Raw genomic sequence first — 19,742 nt, 5'->3', positions numbered from 1 at the left:
AATGGGGGGACCTGCCTCCTTCTTGGGAGAAGTATAAGGAAGAGCTAAGGCAGCCATTAATTTAAGGAGATGATATTGGCAATCCTCAGGTTTGAAAAACCTTACAAATAGTTTAGGAACCTCTATTGAGAACTCTTCTACAGCAGATAGAATCAGAGGTGGGATCCAACCAGTTCTCACCACTTCTCTAGAAGTGGTTACTAATTTTTTCTGAGTGCCAAGAAGGGGTTACTAAAGCAACCTCCCTGCCCAATAGGGACTGGAGGTGCGTGTGTGCGGCGGCGCCACTGTTTGAATCCCACCACCATCGGAACCTGTTATTAAATTTTTTGGATCCCACCACTGGATAGAATACTCCCTGCTCTTTGTCATCACCCTCACTCTGAAACAAAATATGACTGCTAAGCTGAAGGGAATCTTTTCTGTGCTCCCCCCCACCCCCATTGTTTTAAGCCACTTTGACCATCTTGCAGCATTCTCTGTATGATGGCCACTCCTGTGTCTAGTAAGGGAGGGGCTAGAGAAAGAGCATGTCTGGTAGAAGGAGGTGATCTCCAGATCCTAGCCTCCGCTGAAGAACTGTTATTATAGGATCGGGGTCTGAATTCTGTACCTGGTTACTCTTGGCAGAACTGAATTCTGAGTATTCATAGACCACACTGCTGTGAACTTGTTCCATGCTTGTTCCATCAGGCAAGATGGCATCCAGGCTTCAGGTGGCTGGAAAGAGTGCCCTCTCTTTGCGTACTCTGACCACAGAACAGGTTCCCAACAGAGCCTTTTCTTCACACGTTTTTCCTGCGTGCTGCCTCAAGATAGACCATAGAACTGGTTCCCAGATGAGCCTTTTCATTGCACGCACCTTGCCCCCAGCCTCTGGGTGGGCCACAGCATTGGTTCCTGGTGAGCGTGATTGATAATGGAGGTAATTACTGCTGGCACAGCTGTTAAAGAAGCTTCTGTAATTGCTTCCCAGCATAGTAGTTTTCTGGCAGGAAGTTGAAATCTACTGGAAAGACCGATTATAGGCTGCAATTTTTTCTTCCTACCTCTTCTAAAGTTCCTAACGGTCTGAATACTGGAGATAGAAGGAGAAGCGAAAGAAAAGGCTGAGGGAGAAAAAAACAGTAAGGAACAAAGTGTAGATTTTTAGAGAAAATAGAGGAAGGTTAGTATAAGACTCAAAGCCTATGCCTAACACAACTCTCCATGTTTGAGGTAGGAAAAGAATTGAGGAAAGGCGACTCCCACTAGAGGAGACAGAAAGGAAGGGGTAGGAATCACTCTAGCAAGATGTCCTCCTGTCTCAGAGGGAGAAACCAGAATGCATCAGATAGTTTTAACCAGCACTGTTGTTTAAGGTATTTCAGCATCTTTTGACTATGAAGTTTGGACCTCTCCACACTGCTAGAAAACCCCTTTGGGAATGGTGGGGTGGAGCACCTGCAGCACCGCAACCGGGCACCCAGCCCTTAGTTGATTATCAGTGTTTGAATACAGACAAGAATTATGTCTCTTTTTTGTTCTTATAGGGTTAATTAGTAGCTTTTGATACTGTAGACCATGCCATCTTGTTGAGGCATTTGGAGGCAAAAGTAGGGATTAAAGGATGGATTCTGGATTGGTTTAAATTGTTCCTTATAGACACGACTCTCAGGATTGCTGTTGACCAACTGTTATTAGTGTAGGACTTGTCCTAAAGGGCTTGGTATTATCCCTCATTCTATTTCATCTTTATGTGAAGCCCTTTGGAAAAATAATAAATCCTGACAAGATGGAAAGCTGATGTCTTAAAGAGATGACACTTGCTGGCTCATCAAGAGCCCTAAGGGTTCCACTGGACCCAGCATTAGTACTGAAGAATCAAGTTACTTTGGCTGCAAAAAATGCTGTCTGAAGTGCTTACCTGAGATGATATTAAACATCCTTGGATTTAGAATGGCAGGACAAATCAGCCGAAGGAAAACAAAGCCACTGGAAAAATAAAAACAGCAATGTGTCTTTACTCAGTATCTGAAAAACTATGCTATAAAGAAATATAAGACAAGATCTTGAAAAGGCTTGTTTATTTTATATATAATTCATTGTTGCTTTTTAGCACCATCTATTCTACTGTTTAAATTTTGTTTTAATCTATCAACTTATTTTTGTTTTAACTTATTAATCTATGAACTTATTTTTGTTTTAATCTATGAACTTATTAAGTGTATTTTAAATTGCCCTGCCAGGCAGGGAGAAGGCAGGCTATAAAGTATAATTTTTTTTAAAGTCCACATGGATGTCCCCAAGGTGAGCTTTTTCGATCAGATTAGTTTGGAATTTGTAAGTTTCTGCCAAGTAAATGGCCAATGCACCCCTTCAGTCAGTTTACAGAAAAATTATAAGAAATCATAATTTACCACTTGGCAAGTGGCCATATAAATTCCTAATTAGATAAAGCGTGCAAACTGTCAGTTGTAAAAGGTGAATAGATTAAATAATAACATAACTGCAGTATTGTGTGGTTTCCAGGATGTGTCGTCGTGTTCTAGTAGCATTTTCTCCTGATGTTTCGCCCGTATGTGTGGGTAGCATCTTCAGAGGATATGAAGGTATATATGCACAGGTATATACTCCACTTGCTTTACTACCATCAGATCCTCTGAAGATGCCAGCCACAGATGCAGGCGAAACATCAGAAGAAAATGCTACTAGAACACGGCCATACAGCCCAGAAATCACACAACATCCCAGTGATTCCGGTCGTGAAAGCCTTCGACAATAACATAATTGTATAGCTCTAATCAGCTCTGCAACATTCACAGCCTTAAATTGATACATTGTATTTAAACTAAATAAACCCACACCAAAAATCTCTTACCTAACCACTCTCGTTCTCATGGTGGTGTTAGCTGGCCACTTGTTCTGAACAGATTTTTGTAAACAACCATAAATATATCTTAACGTCCTGTCAAAATAATACAATTAAAAGCTTTAATTATTACATTATTTTAGATAACTACAGTATATGGATGAAGTTATTCAACTGCCAAGAGTTCAGGCAAATGTAACATCACACTCAGAATTGGGCTTTCATTCAAAGTACTGCCTTAACTTTTGAGATCAGATATGAAATCAGAGTTTTGATGACAAAATAATGTACCTTTAAAAAAAATGAAAAGATACATTTCACTTCACAGGCACATTACAAGCAGATATGTGTTACACTTGCCTGATTTTGCTAGGAAAAATTATCTGTACTAATCATGCATTGTTGATCATTTTTTAATGGTTCATAGTATTGAGATGGATTTTGTTAAATGATAAAACTTGATTTGACTGACAAGTAATTTCATCAAAACACAGAAAAAGCACAGAACTATGAACAAGCAGAAAGCTTCGAATATTTTTTTAAAAACCTATTTATCAACTTACGGTGGTAGTATCTCTGCAGCCATGAATATTTTCTCCACTAACTCTGACAGGATGCTCAGCAGATGTGTTAAATTAGTATTTACATCTTCATTTTTTTCTAACTTTGAAGGATTTAACTGAAAAACATTATAAACTTTAGTAAGTCAAATTGAAGTTTAATGTTCAAAATATACTGTGAGTAATTAGCAAAGGTTTTTGAAAGTGAAACAAAGCTCTGTAACCCTGCCCTTTATACCCTGCCTTATGAAATATTGGATTTTCATATTATTCCTTACACTGTGTGCTATAAAATGCCAGTTTCCATGTTTGTATGTGTAGGTAGCAGAGTGTCCATCTAAAAACAGGCAAAAGGCAAAAGGTATGTTTGCAAAACTAAATCAATGCATGAGTTACTCCAGGCAATAGAATCTGGAAGCCTCATTGACCACACCCCGCTAAGCTGCTGTGATATAATGAATCCTGGAAAACTCCCTAATACTGGACATTACCTTTGAGAAACCATTTCTTCAAACAATTGCTTCTTCCATGCATTTCCTCAACCTCTAGATATGATCTCCCTAACAACAAGATTCCTTCCTGATTCACTCAAGCCTCAGCCAAATTTGAATACTCAAGGCAGAGACTTTAGGAAGCACCTATGCCTAAACCATTCAAGGTTTCACTGATATAATCTAGGACCAATTGGCCCCATTGTCCTGGGAAGTAGAGATAATAGATAGAGCTGTTAATTAGCTCAACCCCGCAAGTCCAGCAAGGAAACCCCAAGCAGTTGCAAAGAAACGAAACCCAAGTTTGAATTTCCCACCTTACCTGTGCAAAGGGGTATAAAAGTACTGCACACCAGAGCCTCAGTGCTCAATACTAGCCTGAACCTCTCTTGGTCATGTTGGTGTGAGACATGATATATTGTCCTTCGCTTGGGTCCCTATGCTGGCATAGAGATCCTTGCCTTCTTCTGGAACTTCTCTTCAGATTTTAGGTAACGTATAAGTCCCCTGCTTCCCCTCCTATTCTATCATCCAAAACCTATCTTTTCCTCCCTGTTTATATACTTAGGAACTGTGTGTATGTGCCTTAACGTCTCACTGTATGATTGCTTGCAAACAAAATTTATATAAACATATTTAAACTACAATTTGGTCTCTTTTGTGAATTCTCTGTGGATACGTTTCAAGCCGTTTCTGGTATAGCTGTCTAAAAAGATCCCCTCTCAGCCTACCTCTTGCATTGCCAAGCCAACTAATTCCCCATTGCTATATAAACATAAGTTTGTATACTGTTAAGCTGGGTAACAGATTTTAGAATAACTGGCCGCAGGATTACAGGCCCCAAGAGGCTTCTTCATTACTGATCATTCTGACAACCTCACATGCTTGAGAACATGATCTAGCAAGTACACATTATCTAGAAAGGTCTTTCAGCAACTATGAAATGCTTACTTTTCCATTTTATTCCAATAAACCTCTGGCAGCCCAATTCAGATGGGGGGTAGGGACTGAATGAGCATTGAAAGTGGTGGAGAGCCACACTGACATGCTTACCCCTTCCACTGGCATAAGGGGCACCCATATCAGCAGAGAAGGCAAAGACACTGCTGTACAGCCACCCCACAGCTTCGTGGGGCAAACTCGGAAGTGGGTGCTGCTGCAGAGCTACAGTGGCATCCGAGTGGATACAGTGTGGGGGAGTGCTCCCAGGGATGGTGCCAACTTTAGTCAGCTTCCACCAATGTACCAGCCTGGGAATGCTGCACTCCGAGCCTATGCACTTACTCTGAGCCTGTTTCAGCTAGGGGCAGATTCAATCTCTCTTAGCGTAACCATTTTTATGACTCCTGAGCAACTTGAGTGCTTACTGGAACTCATAAAAAGGAAGCACAAGCACGTAACAAAACAGTTTTTTTATTCAACAAATGAAATTTTCCATTATAAATTTAAGGTTCAGTTTCTCACCTCACAAGACTGCTTGCTCTCCATTATCTTTAAAATGGAGTCCTTTAGAGCATGGTGAACAAAACACGTGGCTGTAGCTTTCATATACTGCTCCATAAGTGTACTTGCCAGTGTGGTGGCACGGAATAAAGTTGTGGCTTCATCTAAACAAAAACATGGATTTATAAACTGGCAGGTAAATGTATTTTAAATGTAAAAATGGTTAAAAGTGCGTGTTTGTAAATAGCCAGGACAGTTATGGCCAATAATTCAATGCAATTATTCATACTCTACCTTCCACATTTATTTCCCTGTCGTTTAGTGTTCGCAACAATAATGCTTCCAGTTTCTCATGAAGAAAAATCTTCAGTAAAATGCCAGCCAGCAGCGTTCGATCCTGTCCACATACGTGTGATAATGCATAGACCACATGTAGCTCTTTCTGAAGTACCAACTAAAAACAGATAGCAAAGTTTTAAGTTGACAGTTATGAGGTAAGTACCCCAAGAACACAGCTCTACATGTAGATGCCATCATGAATGTAACATGTTTGTCACACAAATCCTCCTTGAATTCCTCTTATGAAAGCAACACCAAAAATGATGGAATCTTCAGAAGGGAATGGCTGTCTTGGAAGGCAAGAAATCACCAGCCTCCAGCCTTTCTGGGCAATTCTTTTAAGTATTAACATTTCAAATTACTGTAGTTAAAATGAAATTACTTAATACCTCTTTGAATTCACTGTACTCTTCTTCTGGCATTATTTTTTCCATGGAATACCTTGCTCGGACACGCAAAGAGCCTGGGTCAATACCTTTCAGAGGTATGTGCGAACTGAGCTGAAACCATTCATCCGTTGCCTGTCCTCTTTGTAGTCTGCTTAACTGGCATCTCATAAATACTTGAAATAAAATGGTGCAGAGGTAAGCTAACCTTCTGGCAAAGTCACATCACAATTAAAAACCACCTCTGTAATGTTGTATATTGCCAAGTACTGCATTTGATTATTCTTTGACACAAGACTGGGCGACATTATGTGGTCGAAATTGTGATCAGATCTCACAATGTAGTTTTTAATGTTCAAAAGCAACTGGGTGGGGAAGTGGAGAGGCAATGAGAAAATCAATCTGAATCCGGACTATCATTGGGGTGGGGAGGGAGGGGGGCCTTCACTCAATATAGGCTGCTACTAGCCTCTGCTGGTGAAACACGGAACCTAAATTCTACTTGCACGCTCCCACCCTGGGAGCTGACAGAAAGTACCACTTTTATTTCTTCTGTCAGGGTAAAAGGACAAAATTTTCCCATGACTGACAGCAACTCAGGGACAAAAGTACCAAGAGAAAATCATGCAAGGGAAACTATTATTTCTCCCTTCCTCCCTTTGCCTTAATCCATATCAGGGAAGCTTGCAGATCTCCAATGTCAACATACATATAATATATCTCAAATGTAAACATGCAGTTTAACTTTTAAGAACAGTTTGAAGTATCATGGATTGCAATATCAATTCTATTTTTATTGGGATTCCGAAACACATTCTAAATTATCAAAAATTAGCATACATGTATCATGACCATTACGGCATCTTGCACAAACGCTGATTTGGGATGGAGCAGCACAAAAGTGGGACACCTTGGCATCATTCAGAAATTTGGCTGTTCAAACTATCATGTGTGCCTTGAAAATATAATGTTATAGCTGATGATCTGGTCATCTCTAGGTGAACTTACATAATGAAATCCATTACTTAACCTGTTTATGCACAGGAGATAATGAGTGCAAAAATTCCTGAATAATTCCTGTAACCTTTGTATTTGTATACCTTTTATCTCAGGTTTTTATTGTGTTATGATTATTGTTATGCCAAATAAAGGCTTATTATTAAACATAATTCCTGTAAAGATTTGACTATTATTATTATTATTATTATTATTATTATTATTATTATTATAGATGAAAAATGATGAAATCATATATAATGACTACAACAATTAGTTACGTGATGCCATTTCTTTAATTTGGCATAGAAGGTCTGCTCCTCCCCTCCCCCGCCCACCCCACGACACGTAGTTCAGCTTTATAGTTTAAACAAGCAATGAAGGCAATGCATCCCTTTCTACCCCCACAATATCCTAACAAGAAAGTTAAAGTATATCTTAAATTCTGGTTATAGGATTAAGTGATTTGAAACAATGATGAATCTTATACAAAGTAAACATTATTTAATGAACAATTATAAATTATATAAATTAATTAATTAAATAAATAATATAGTGAGATGCACAGCAGAGCAGTAGGAAACATACTGCAGGGTTGGTAGCAATTTAAGAAGCCAATAGTACCGGTAATTGCAGTTTGACAACAGTGTGGCCTTTTTTCTCATAAATATAGTATCCCTTTTTCTCACAAGATAAAGAAAACAAAGGGTATGACCCAGAATGAAGCAAAACTGAAATCTGAGGAGGAATGACTCATAACACACAACTGAAGAAATCTAGGGGAAGTTTATCCTTATCAGACCCCCCAACTCCATATTTCAATGATTTAAAAAATCATATTAAAACTGACACAAGACAGAAAATGGGTCAATCTTTCTGGCAAGAATTATGGTAATATAGGTTTAAATTTTTACTTACAAATTAAGTAATACATTAAGTAATACATAACCTGTACTTTTTAAATTGGCATTTTTTTTACAGAAAAGGGAAGCACCAACGAGGCATACTGTTAAATCACCTGTTTTAAATAAGGTTTTTTAAAGAATATATTGGCATCCAACCAAGAACTTTAGATTAAAAATGCATCTGAAATATGTGTATGATTCTTTTTAAAAGCAGAAAGAAAAATATGCATTACAGGTAAATCAAAGAGAATTCTGTGAAAGTTAGGAAAATCCAACTATATGAATGAAATTCCAATCCAAGAAATTTGTTGAATATTTGAACTAGCAACACCGAACAAAATGCAACGCACATGGAAAGTCCAATCCTTCTGGGAGTGGAGCCCCAACCCTGCTCCCGGCCAGACAATACTGTTGAGCAACACTGCACTGGACCAGGCTTCAGCTGTTTTGCCCTCGTCCTCCACCCCATCCGAGTGGCAAATGGCAGCACCAGGTGAGTCTTGCACACTTTGCTGTAACTCATGAGAGAGAAACCATAAAGAAATGTGTGTGCACAAAGAGACTCTCCAGGACTAAAAGTGACTGAGGCAAAAGTTCCTCAGTGGAAGAGGAGCTCTTTCCAGTAATGCTCAGTAGTAACAGTTGGCTGCTATAATGAAGAAGTCTGAGGTGAAACCAGTGAAATGGATGGAAAGTACTGATGTATTGGGACTTTCTTGTTCTTTATCATTAGAAATAGCATCACTGCTATATACACCCTTTGGAAAAGGAGAATAGACTAAGGGGAAGTGAGTTCATGGTTACAGGAATAGTGGGTACTTGTCTCCACTACCCTGAATGAGCAACAACCATATCCACCTTATAAAACTGTGCACATGGGAAAAAAAGCAAAATAACTTCATTATTGCAGAGAATACTGTACATGCAGTGGACAGATGTCGCCACATTAACTGCAAGGTACTGATCAGCTGTCCCATGGGGGACTTACCAACAGCAAAAGGAGACCTAAACTTCAGTGGTGGGATCCAAAAAATTTAATAACAGGTTCCGATGGTGGTGGGATTTATTTATTTATTTATTTATTTATTTATTTATTTATTGTTTCGATTTATAAACCGCCCTATCCCCTGGGGGCTCTGGGCGGTGTACAACATTCACATATACAATTAATTAAATCGATAACAACAATAAATTACTAAAATCCATTAAAAGTTACTTAAAACAGCGGTTAATAGCACAACAAGGTGCCCTAATTTAAACAATGGCGCCGCCACACACACGCACCTTCAGTCCCTATTGGACAGGGAAGTTGATTTAGTAACCCCTTCTCGGCACTCAGAAAAAATTAGTAACCACTTCTAGAGAAGTGATGAGAACTGGCTGGATCCCACCTCTGCTAAACTTGCATTACCGACAATGTGCCAATGTTACTTCTGTTGTGCATCCCATCACCAGCTGTACTTTAGTACTTGGGAAAACATTCTATGGCAAAAATAACGTCTACTGTAGAGGTTGACCAATGATAATGGGTTGACTAGTGATAATAGAGGTTGACTAATGATAATGACCAATTGGCCATGCCAGCAGGGACTGATGGGTATTGTAGTCCATGACCATCTGAAGTGCCAGAGTTGGACAACCCTGTACTAGAGGATCTCCGTATTGTTGGCGATGTAATGACCAGTTTGTGTCAGAGTTTGTTCCTGGATACACTGGTCTAGGCTTCTCTTTGCTCCTGTGAGTCCAACCCTCCCACTAGATGCTGGGGTTACCTGAGAACCGTAAGTCACGTTAACATGAAAACAGATTTTTTTAAAGTTTAATATGAGTAAGATAAAAACATATATTGAACTTTTGTAAGTATTTTCTCCTTGTGACTCAACCAAATATAAAATATACAAAGAGACAATATTAATACTTTTGTAATACCTTGCTTTCAAACAAGTACACATACACTTACATATATCTGGATCTTTACTCTTCTTTGTTTTGTTACTAAGACTTATTTCAAATCTGTTGATATCAGATGAGAGATCACTGCAAAACAAGAACATGATTTATTGTCGAAGGCTTTCACGGCAGAAATCACTGGGGGGTTGTGGGTTTTCCGAGTTGTATGGCCGTGTTTCAGTAGCATTTTCTTCTGACATTTTGCCTGCATCTGTGGCTGACATCTTCAGAGGATCCTCTGAAGATGCCAGTCACAGATGCAGGCGAACAGTCAGGAGAAAATGCTACTGGAATATGGCCATATGTAACGGACTTGCCAAACCCTGAAAAGCTGGTGTGAAGCAGGCCTGCTTAAAGAAGCCTGGGTGACAGTAAAAGTAGGCAGTAGGCAGTAATTTAAATAAAAGCAAGGTGACTTGTTGATGGAAGGCACTGTTGCCCCTGGCCAAAGTAAGGGGGTGCTAAAACTCTGCTAGATAAACAGAAAGACAGAGAGAGTCTGTCAGACAGTTCTTTGGAGTTCTGAAGAAAACAGCTTGTGTTCAGAGAGCAAAGTCTGTGGAGTGAAGTCTCTCAGCTGTCTCTGGTGTAAAGGAATTCTGGTCCAGCTCAGATAGCTGGCAGGATTCTAGTGACTCTCCTCAAGCGAAGGAAGCTTGTGAGAGGAAGGAAGGCACTGGCTTTTTGGTACAGAGTGAAGCGCCAGCCAGAGGCTTGTCAGTAGACACTGACCAGACCTAGGAGTCTGTCCTGTCCTTGTACAACACCAGTCTGGGAAAAGCCCGTTCCATTGGCAGTGAGGCCAATTTGGGAGTAGTGTGAGAGAGGGAGGCTTTGTATGCCAGAATCTCACAGGGCATAGACTGGGTGTGTGTGTATTCAGTGGGTTGTGGATCAGAAAGAGTTTTAGCGCCCCCTTTTCTGTGAGGAAAAGCAAAGTGTATAAAAGCCAAGCCATTTCTGAAGAGACACCTGCGTGTGTCTGTGTATGTGTGCGAAACCTAAATAACAACTGAAGCTCTGTAACTTTTAAGTGAAAAGAACCTCTCTGAAACCATCAAGCGTTAGTGCCTCTCTGAGCCAGTTTAAGAAGCTTTTCTTTTGTCTGAGAGACTAGAATCCCAGCCAATTTTGAGTTCCCTCCATTTTTGTATATGGGACTCTGAAGGACATTCCCCTCAGACCAAGAGTGAATGTGAGGTGGGATCCTTTATTATATTTGGCAGCCAGAGGTCAGTTTTGGGACTCCTAATTCCTTCTCTTTTATGGTGGCAGCAGAGTAAAAAGAAGATCCCTGAACACTAGCCTGGGATATTTGGGTGGCAAAGGAAACCCCACTGGTCAGTTTAGTGGGAACCTTGATTGTAGGCCACATGTTCCCGTTACAATTGGTGGCTAGTGGTGGGATAATATCTCTCCCTCGCCTTGAATATAAGTGACCCTGTTACACCATACAACCCAGAAAATCCACAACCCACCCCCCCCAAGAAAATGATTAGTTATACTCCTACTCAGACATTTTAGCACAATATAAGAATGCTATTTTTTAAATGTAATCTTGTCATCTAGAATCAATTGCTATTAAATTGGCTAAATTGTTAAGTGAAGGTAACAGAAACGGAAAATACTAATTCACCCATTTTTAAATGCAACAATTCAAATACCACACAAGACTTACTCAAAAACGAATTCCTCTGACCACACGGGGTTCTGTCCTTCTCGTACATGTGTTTTTGCTACCTGCACACTATTCAGGGAGATATTACAGTAAGGATTGGTAAAATGTTTTGCTGGAAGTGTATGGGCTTCTTCAACATGCAATATAAGGCTGCTGACCTAGAGAAATAATACAAAACACATCTTGTTTTAGACACTGAGACTTCTCTTCCTGCTCCCAGTCTGAGTGAGGTATTTACATAATTTTCCTAAATACAGAAGAGCATTTAATTTCTATTTTACAGCCAATTCCCTCACTACTTACACAGACAGGAAGAACTGAATTCTGACCTCAGTCCAGCATTCAGTTCTGCTCCACCACCTCCAAACAGCACATGGACTTCAGAGGCAGCACAGAGTCAAACACTGGCCTTAGCCATGCCAAGCCCAATATCCAGCTTTCCACTACCACCTCCCAAGCCCCCGTGGATAATGGAGGCAGCAAACAGTTCTGCCTCCAAGACCCACATGGGCTTGGGTGACTTGGAATTTTTTGGCACCAAGATAAAATGGACCTGAAATTTTAAAAAAGGGGGGGGGGACACCCATACTGGCATGGGGTGTGTGCGTGTGACTTTTTCATATTTTTCAAAAATTTCCAAGTCATTTAAACTCAGACCAAAAAATACTGAAAAAATGTTGCAGTAGTAATACAAATGTATATGTATAATTGCTGGGATGACCACTAAAAGACAAGCAGTCCTCAATAAGTATTCTTTTTTGTTTTGGCATCACTAGCAATAACACTGCTCTCTGCCGTCTCTTGAGCGGATGTGAATTGCATCAGCCAACAAATGAGGAAGAGAGGGGTTCCCCCATCTTTTTTTTTTTTAAATGGCAGAAAGGCCAAACAGCTCCAAAATGCCGAAAAGTTGAAATTTTGGGGGATCTGCTTTTCAGCTCCATTACACTGCTTCTATTTTTTATTTTACAAATGCACACCCCTCATCTACACTAACCAGAGCAAACCCCAGTACCTGAAGAGGTGGCCAACAAAAATTCCCTCAAGAGAAGGGAAGCAAGATTGCCTTCTCTTGGCCTACAAAAATGTTAACAGTGTTTGCTTTGTTTAGGTATAGACCAATTTGTGGGACAGCAAAGAGACCACAAAAGAAAGGTATCAGATTTAATTATAAAACTGAAGCTGACCCTTCCATTTCCTTGCACAACATAACCTGTACATTTGATGTGGTAAGTGTTTGTAATAACAAATCAAGAACTAGCAACATGTTTAAAATTGGGAGATGGCTTACAAAGCCTTAATTTAGGTTCTTCTATTGGGTATTAATGGTATAATACAAATTTCCAACTCCACTTTTATTAATTTAATGCTTTACTTTATTTATTTTTACTTTATTTAACTTACTACCCTGCTCCTTCTCAGGCTCAGAGCAGCTAACATACATAATTTAGTAACATATAAACAATTCCACATACAATTCATTAGCAACAATAACAATCTTAAAAGTTATTAAAATTTTATACCCTACCTTTCTCCCTCATGGGGAGAACTAGGCAGCTGTTATTAGTCAAACATCTTTTAAATAATTTTTTGGTGTTGACTTCTGGTCCAAGGGAGGTAGAAATACTATATGTATCTAATTCATAACATAACTTTAACTATGATTTAACTTTGTTATACGCCGCCCAGAGCCCTTCGAGGATAAGGCGGGATATAAAACTAATTTATTTATTTATTTTATTTATTTATTGTATTTGTATACCGCCCTCCCCGAAGGCTCAGGGCGGTTTCCAACAAAATAAAAATTTAAAACATCATATATATAAGTTAATTAAAAATACATAAAATACATAAAATATTAAACTAGAGATGGCATCAGCTATTCTATTCCCCCTTTTATGAACCCACGGGAGGCCAGATGTTTGCTTTTTATCGCGGTTGATATCATCCCGGCTGGCCAAACGCCTGGCGGAACAGGTCCGTTTTACAGGCCCTGCGGAAACTTTGTAACTCCCGCAGGGCCCTGATCTCACCTGGAAGCCTGTTCCACCAGGTAGGGGCCAGAGCCGTAAAAGCCCTGGCCCTTGTAGAGGCCAGCCGGATCGCCTTGGGGCCAGGGATTACCAGTAGGTCCGCCTCTGATGAACGGAGGAGCCTAGAAGGGCGATATAGGGAGAGACGGTCCCTTAGATATGCAGGGCCAAGGCCGCGAATGGCTTTAAAGGTCAAAACCAAAACTTTAAACATGACCCGGTACTCGATCGGCAGCCAGTGCAGTTGGTATAGGACCGGAGTAATCCGGTCCCTCGCTGTTGTTCGAAAGGAGTCTGGCTGCCGCATTCTGTACGAAGTTTCAGTTTCCGGATCATGGCCAAAGGTAAGCCCGCCAGAGCGAAGTTACAGTAATCCAGTCTAGAGGTGACCGTGGCATGGATCACAGTGGCCAGATCAGGACGGGAGAGATACGGGGCCAGTTGCTGTGCCTGCCGCAGATGGTTAAAAGCCGCCTGGACTGTCCGGGTGACCTGGACCACCAATGATAGAGATGGATCCAGAGTCACCCCAGGCTCTTTGGCGGACGGTTAGTTTTAACGTCTCGCCAAGAAAGGTAGGCAGGCCAAAGGCCACCGGACTCCTCGCCCAGCCACAGGACCTCCGTCTTAGTGGGATTCAACTTCAGCCTAATTTGCACTCAACCAACCAGCCACAGCATCAAGACAACGCTGGAGAGCATCAGTCGCAGGTCGGGCTGCCCTCCATTGTGAACAAGAGCTGGGTGTCATCAGCGTATTGGTGACACCGCAGCCCAAAACTCCGAACTAGACTGCGCCAGGGGGTGCATGTAGATATTAAAAGCATCGGGAGAGTATCGCTCCTTGCGGCACCCCACACATAATGGGGCGACGCTTTGGAGATCTCACCCGATGCCACCTGCTGTCCCCGATCTCGGAGGAACGAGATCAGCCAATTTAAGGCTGAATCTCGTTCCTCCGATACCAGTGAGGCGGTGGACCAAAAGGTCGTGGTCTACCATATCGAACGCTGCAGTGAGATCTAACAACACCAACAGCCGAACTGCCTCTCTGTCCAAGTGTAGTCGGAGGTCAGCCCACAACAGTGACCAGCACCGTCTCGGTCCCATGACCAGCGTGGAAGCCCGACTGGAAGGGATCCAGTATGTTTGTGTCATCCAGGAATCGCTGGAGCTGAGCCGCCACCGCTCGCTCAATTACCTTGCCCAAGAATGGTAAATTAGAAACTGGGCGGTAATTGGCCGGATCTCCAGGATCTAAGTGGCGGTCTTTTAGGAGCTGGCCGGACCACTGCCTCTTTAAGCCAACCAGGGAAAACTCCTTGCTCAAGGGAGCAGTTGACTATATCCAACAGGTGGCTCCGAAGCTCCTCCCTGCCGACTTTCACCAACCAGGAAGGGCACGGGTCAAAAGGACAAGTGGTAGATCGTACAGCATCCAGGATCCTGTCAACATTCATTGGGTCAAGTAAGCTGAAGTGGTCCAAGAAAGGACCCAAAGAAGGCCCAGGGGCCTCTAGTTCACATACCGTATCAATAGTGGCAGGGAGGGATTGGCGGAGGGTCAGGACTTTGTGTGTGAAGTAGTTCGCAAAAGCCTCACAGCCTAATGCCAAATCAGTCTCTTTTGGACCTATCGAAGAGGTCGTCAACGTCTGAATTACACGAAACAATTGTGCTGGGCGCGAACTAGCAGATTCAATAGCGGAAGCAAAATATGCCCGCTTCGTCTCCTTCACAGCACTCTCATAGGACTTCATAAATGATCGATATGAGTGTCTTGACCCCTCGTCAAGTACCCGCCGCCACCCTCGCTCTAGCCGTCTCAGTTCCCTTTTCATCTTCCTCAGCTCCTCGGTGTACCAAGGAGCCGGGTTGATGCGGGTACGGAGAGGACGCTTTGGAGCGATACCGTCGATGGCTTCAGAGAGCCTGGTGTCCCAGCTCTCTATTAGCTCATCTAGAGTAGCGCCAGTGGGCGGGAGTTCCCGTAGAGCATTTTGGAACCGTTCTGGTTCCATTAGTCTCCGCGGGCGGGCTAAAATATGCCCGTCACCTAGACGGGGGGACATAGGAGCATCAATCCGAGCCTTCAGGACATAGTGGTCAGACCACGGCACTCTTTCTACAGAGGATAAGACCACATGCACACCTGCCGCGAAGACTAGGTCCAGAGTGTGGCCTCCTTGATGAGTAGGGACACCAGTATTTATAAGAGAGAGGCCTAGCGTCGCCATGGATGACACTAGATCAGCTGACCACTGACGAGGAGGCCGAATCAACATGGACGCTGAAGTCACCCAGCACAATTAAGCTTAGGGTGCTCCAGCCCACTCAGAGACGCACCTCCAGAAGCCGTGGACAGGCTATCCGCCGGATGCGCTAGGTTACCGGTACACTAGGATAGCCAGCTTCTCTTGGTAGTCCCAATGAAGGCCTAGACACTCCATGCCATCAATCACCGGGACAGGGGACGTCCTGAAGGTGATAGTATCTCGGATGAGCATCGCCATGCGCTGCCCTGTGTCCGAGGCTGCTGGACTGCCACGGTACCCCTTGGAGTGAGATTGTTGAGGGCAACTGTTTCGCCCTCTCTCACCCAGGTCTCCGTGACACACACGAGGTCAGCAGCTTGATCTCCGAGATATTCTCGGAGAGTAGCATATTTGTTATTAATCGACCTCGCGTTAATCAACAGCAGCCTAGGAGCAGAGTAATTAATCCCTGTCCCACTACCTGCATTCTTTGGGATAGGCCGTAGGTCAGACAGAGAGCGAGCTTCACTATATCTCACTCTGCATCTAGTATTCGGCCTAGGCCTACCGTCATACCTCCCTCGCCCCAATATCACTGGAATCCCTGACCCATGTAGGGCCTCCTCGCGGGTATCTTCAAAGGGGGGCATTCTTACCTGGAATTAAACCACATAATCAATCAATAAATAAATAATCCAAACTATTAGGTCAGTGATATATTTCAGAACTTACTATATGGGTTGGCAATCTTTCCAGCTGAAAGTAAGACCAGTGCTCTATTTCTGCTGAATGTTTCAACGAAAATATACATTCACTACCTAATAAATCAATGAAGTCTCTAGATTGCAAGTTTAGCACAAACATTTCACATCACAACAATCTGAAATAGTTCTGCCTGTCAGCTTCACAGTATGAAAGATAAAGGGCACTGACTTTTAGATTTGGAACTCACTTCAGTTCAGTTTCATACTTGGAAATGAGATATGGTTGTTAGTATGGCTTTCAAAAATTAATTCCATTTTTGGGAGAGAAAATCACCCAGCATTGGGGCTACAGGAGGGTGACAAGTAGAGAGGACGTGTTCCTAAATGCTTGTAGGAACCATAGCCTAATGAGGTAGAAGGCTGTGTGAAAGCTATATTTCCTCACGCTACAGTTGGGAGTTACATTTTTTAAAAATCTCCCCTGAGTATGAAAATTACATGTCGGGAAAATGCCTAGCCTTCTCTCTGGCATGTACTTTTTCCAACGTGCAGGCTTTTTTTGTATGGAGCAGCAATCATATGAGCCATCCCCTCAGACTTCAATTTGCCACCTCAACCCAGATGAGACTTTCTTTGAAGAAACCTGTGCACATAAACAGCTCACTTTGACTGATTCAGTGAAAAAGCAGAGCACGTTTGACCTAGGGATGAGCAGATTTCTCCAGCTGAACTCCAATTAAGAGTAGTACCATTTTTAATCCAAGAGTTTTGCAGCAATTATTTTGTCTTACATTCAATGGAATTACAAGGACCATGACCCAAGCATTAAAGACATAATGAATTTCCCTGGTACTTGTGAATATTATAGTGGGGCGGGGGGGGGGGGGGGGGGGGTGAAGTCCCAAAGGTATTTATTTTTGCAATCTTAAAAACCATGGATCCTAAGGGATACGCAGCCAGATGCACTCTAAATTATTCCTTTGCATGCTCCCCCTCCTAAAAAAAAATGTTTTTTTAGCATGGAAATCAGATTCTGAAAGTGTCACTACTGTTGGGTGCTGTGTGGTTTCCGGGCTGTATGGCCGTGTTCTAGCAGCATTCTCTCCTGACGTTTCGCCTGCATCTGTGGCTGGCATCTTCAGAGGATCTGATGTTGGGAAAGCAAGTGGAGTATATATATCTGTTGGAGTGTCCAGGGTGGGTGGAGAAACATTGTCTGTGAGTAACAAAGAAGGCAACCAGGTCAATAGTTGAGGGCATCTGAATAGAAGTATGAGTAACAATGAAGACTATAGCATGGGAGTGACAATGGAGATAGCAAGGTCACTGGTGGGAGCATCTGAATAGAAGTATCCTGGCCTTTGTTTCTTTTGTCTATGGTCATCCTGTGTTTGTGTGGAGCTGGTTAGACACTGTCTTGACTCTAGTATTTTTCAACACTGGCAGCTAAGTTCTGTTCATTTTCATAGTTTCTTCCTTCCTGTTAAAATTGTCCATGTGCTTATGGATTTCAATGGCTTCTCTGTGTAGTCTGACGTAGTGGCTTTCAGAGTGGTCCAGAATTTCTGTTTTTTCAAATAAAATTCTATGTCCAGGTTGGTTTATCATGTGTTCTGCTATTGCTGATTTTTCTGGCTGAAATAGTCTGCAGCGCCTTTCGTGTTCTTTGATATGTGTCTGCGCGCTGCGTTTGGTGGTTCCTATGTAGACTTGTCCACAGCTGCATGGTATGCGATAGACTCCTGCAGTAGCTAAAGGATCCCTCTTATCCTTTGCTGAACGTAGCATCTGTTGAATTTTCTTAGTGGGTCTGTAGATTGTTTGTAGGTTGTGCTTCTTCATCAGTTTTCCTATGCGATCAGTGGTTCCCTTGATGTATGGTAAGAACACTTTCCCTCTAGGTGGCTCTTTATGTGGCTTGTTCTTGGTCTTGCAGCCCTTCTGTTACTACTGTTGTTGATGTTTCTAATTTATAACATCTATCTGTGCTTTCTCTGGGATGGTAGAGGTGCAGGTATGTTTACTAATGGGACCTTACCTTTATTTCCCTACCCACTTCCATAGTAAATATCTAGATCCCACTGAAAAATTAAACACACTGAAGCGTGAACTCTTTTCTCAGACTACTCACTGAGTGGAATTTGATCTGATGGGAATAGACTAAGACTACTCTGTGAAATCAAGAATTTGTATAGATTTTTATAAGTAGGACTTAAATTCTGGAAGAGCCAGAGGAGTGTAGTGATTCTAATCTGGAGAACCGGGTTCAATTCCCCACTCCTCCACATGAAGCCTGATGGCTGACTTCAAGTCAGTCACAGTTCTCTCAGCCTACGCAGAGACAGGCAGGCAAACCACCTCTGAATGTCTCTTGCTTTAAAAACCCTATGGAGTCGCCATAAGTTAGCTGGGACTTGATGGCACAAACCGGAGTTCAATTAACCCACTCAGTCATGAATCTTGCTATGTGAACAGAGCCAGCCAATTTCTCTTTACCTACTCTAGTTCACAGAATTGTCATGAGGAAAAAGGGAAAGTGGAGAAACCAGGTATGCTATCAGAAGCTTCTTGGAAGGGCAGGACAAAAAACAGATGGATAGACATAAATGAATGCTAACAGGACTTCAAAATCATCCCTATCTGAACCAAGAGAAGGTTATACTGGAAAAAAACCTGTCACAGTAACTGGTTCTGGTGGGTTTTCCGGGCTGTGTGGCTGCGGTCTGGTGGATTTTGTTCCTAACGTTTCGCCTGCATCTGTGGCTGGCATCTTCAGAGGTGTATCTCTGTGAATCTGGCCGTGAAAGCCTTCGACAATACATTGTCACAGTAACCATTAAGCACTTTAAAAAATCTCAGGGTTTAAAAGCCATATTTATCCACTCATTTGTAAATATTTCTAATCCACTAGTGTGATGCCCTTTCCTGTCAAAAGAAGGAACCCACACAGGCTCCTATGATTTTGGGGGAACTAGGTTTGTTTTAAACTATAAACCTTTCCCTTAGTTACGAGGTGTTTTAAAGACAGTGAGTGTACAGGCTTTGGGTTCACTGCTGCAAGGTAAGTTTCATGACAAGCAAGTAGACTATGGAGATCACTAAGGCAGGAATTGTGTATAAACAACACAAAACATTTATTTATGTACAGGTTA

The 19,742-nt window shown here is 42.0% G+C and overlaps 1 protein-coding gene across 1 annotated transcript in view; it reads right to left on the bottom strand.

The window, feature by feature from the left end:
• Window positions 1-19,742, bottom strand: part of RASA1 (RAS p21 protein activator 1) — a 70,119-nt gene that overhangs the window by 11,962 nt on the left and 38,415 nt on the right. The window contains exons 14-21 of the mRNA XM_048503433.1: window positions 11,600-11,757; window positions 9,932-10,008; window positions 6,074-6,246; window positions 5,640-5,799; window positions 5,367-5,509; window positions 3,415-3,530; window positions 2,861-2,947; window positions 1,907-1,974 (exon numbers count right to left, since the gene is read on the bottom strand). Of these exons, the coding sequence (XP_048359390.1) occupies window positions 1,907-1,974; window positions 2,861-2,947; window positions 3,415-3,530; window positions 5,367-5,509; window positions 5,640-5,799; window positions 6,074-6,246; window positions 9,932-10,008; window positions 11,600-11,757 (982 nt within the window). The remainder of the gene's footprint in view (window positions 1-1,906; window positions 1,975-2,860; window positions 2,948-3,414; window positions 3,531-5,366; window positions 5,510-5,639; window positions 5,800-6,073; window positions 6,247-9,931; window positions 10,009-11,599; window positions 11,758-19,742) is intronic.

The sequence above is a fragment of the Sphaerodactylus townsendi genome, linkage group LG07 (genome assembly GCF_021028975.2).
Source record: "Sphaerodactylus townsendi isolate TG3544 linkage group LG07, MPM_Stown_v2.3, whole genome shotgun sequence".
Classification (NCBI taxonomy): Eukaryota; Metazoa; Chordata; class Lepidosauria; order Squamata; family Sphaerodactylidae; genus Sphaerodactylus; species Sphaerodactylus townsendi.
The sequence above is the reverse complement of the archived record's forward strand: the minus strand, read 5'-3'. Positions and strand labels throughout refer to the sequence as shown.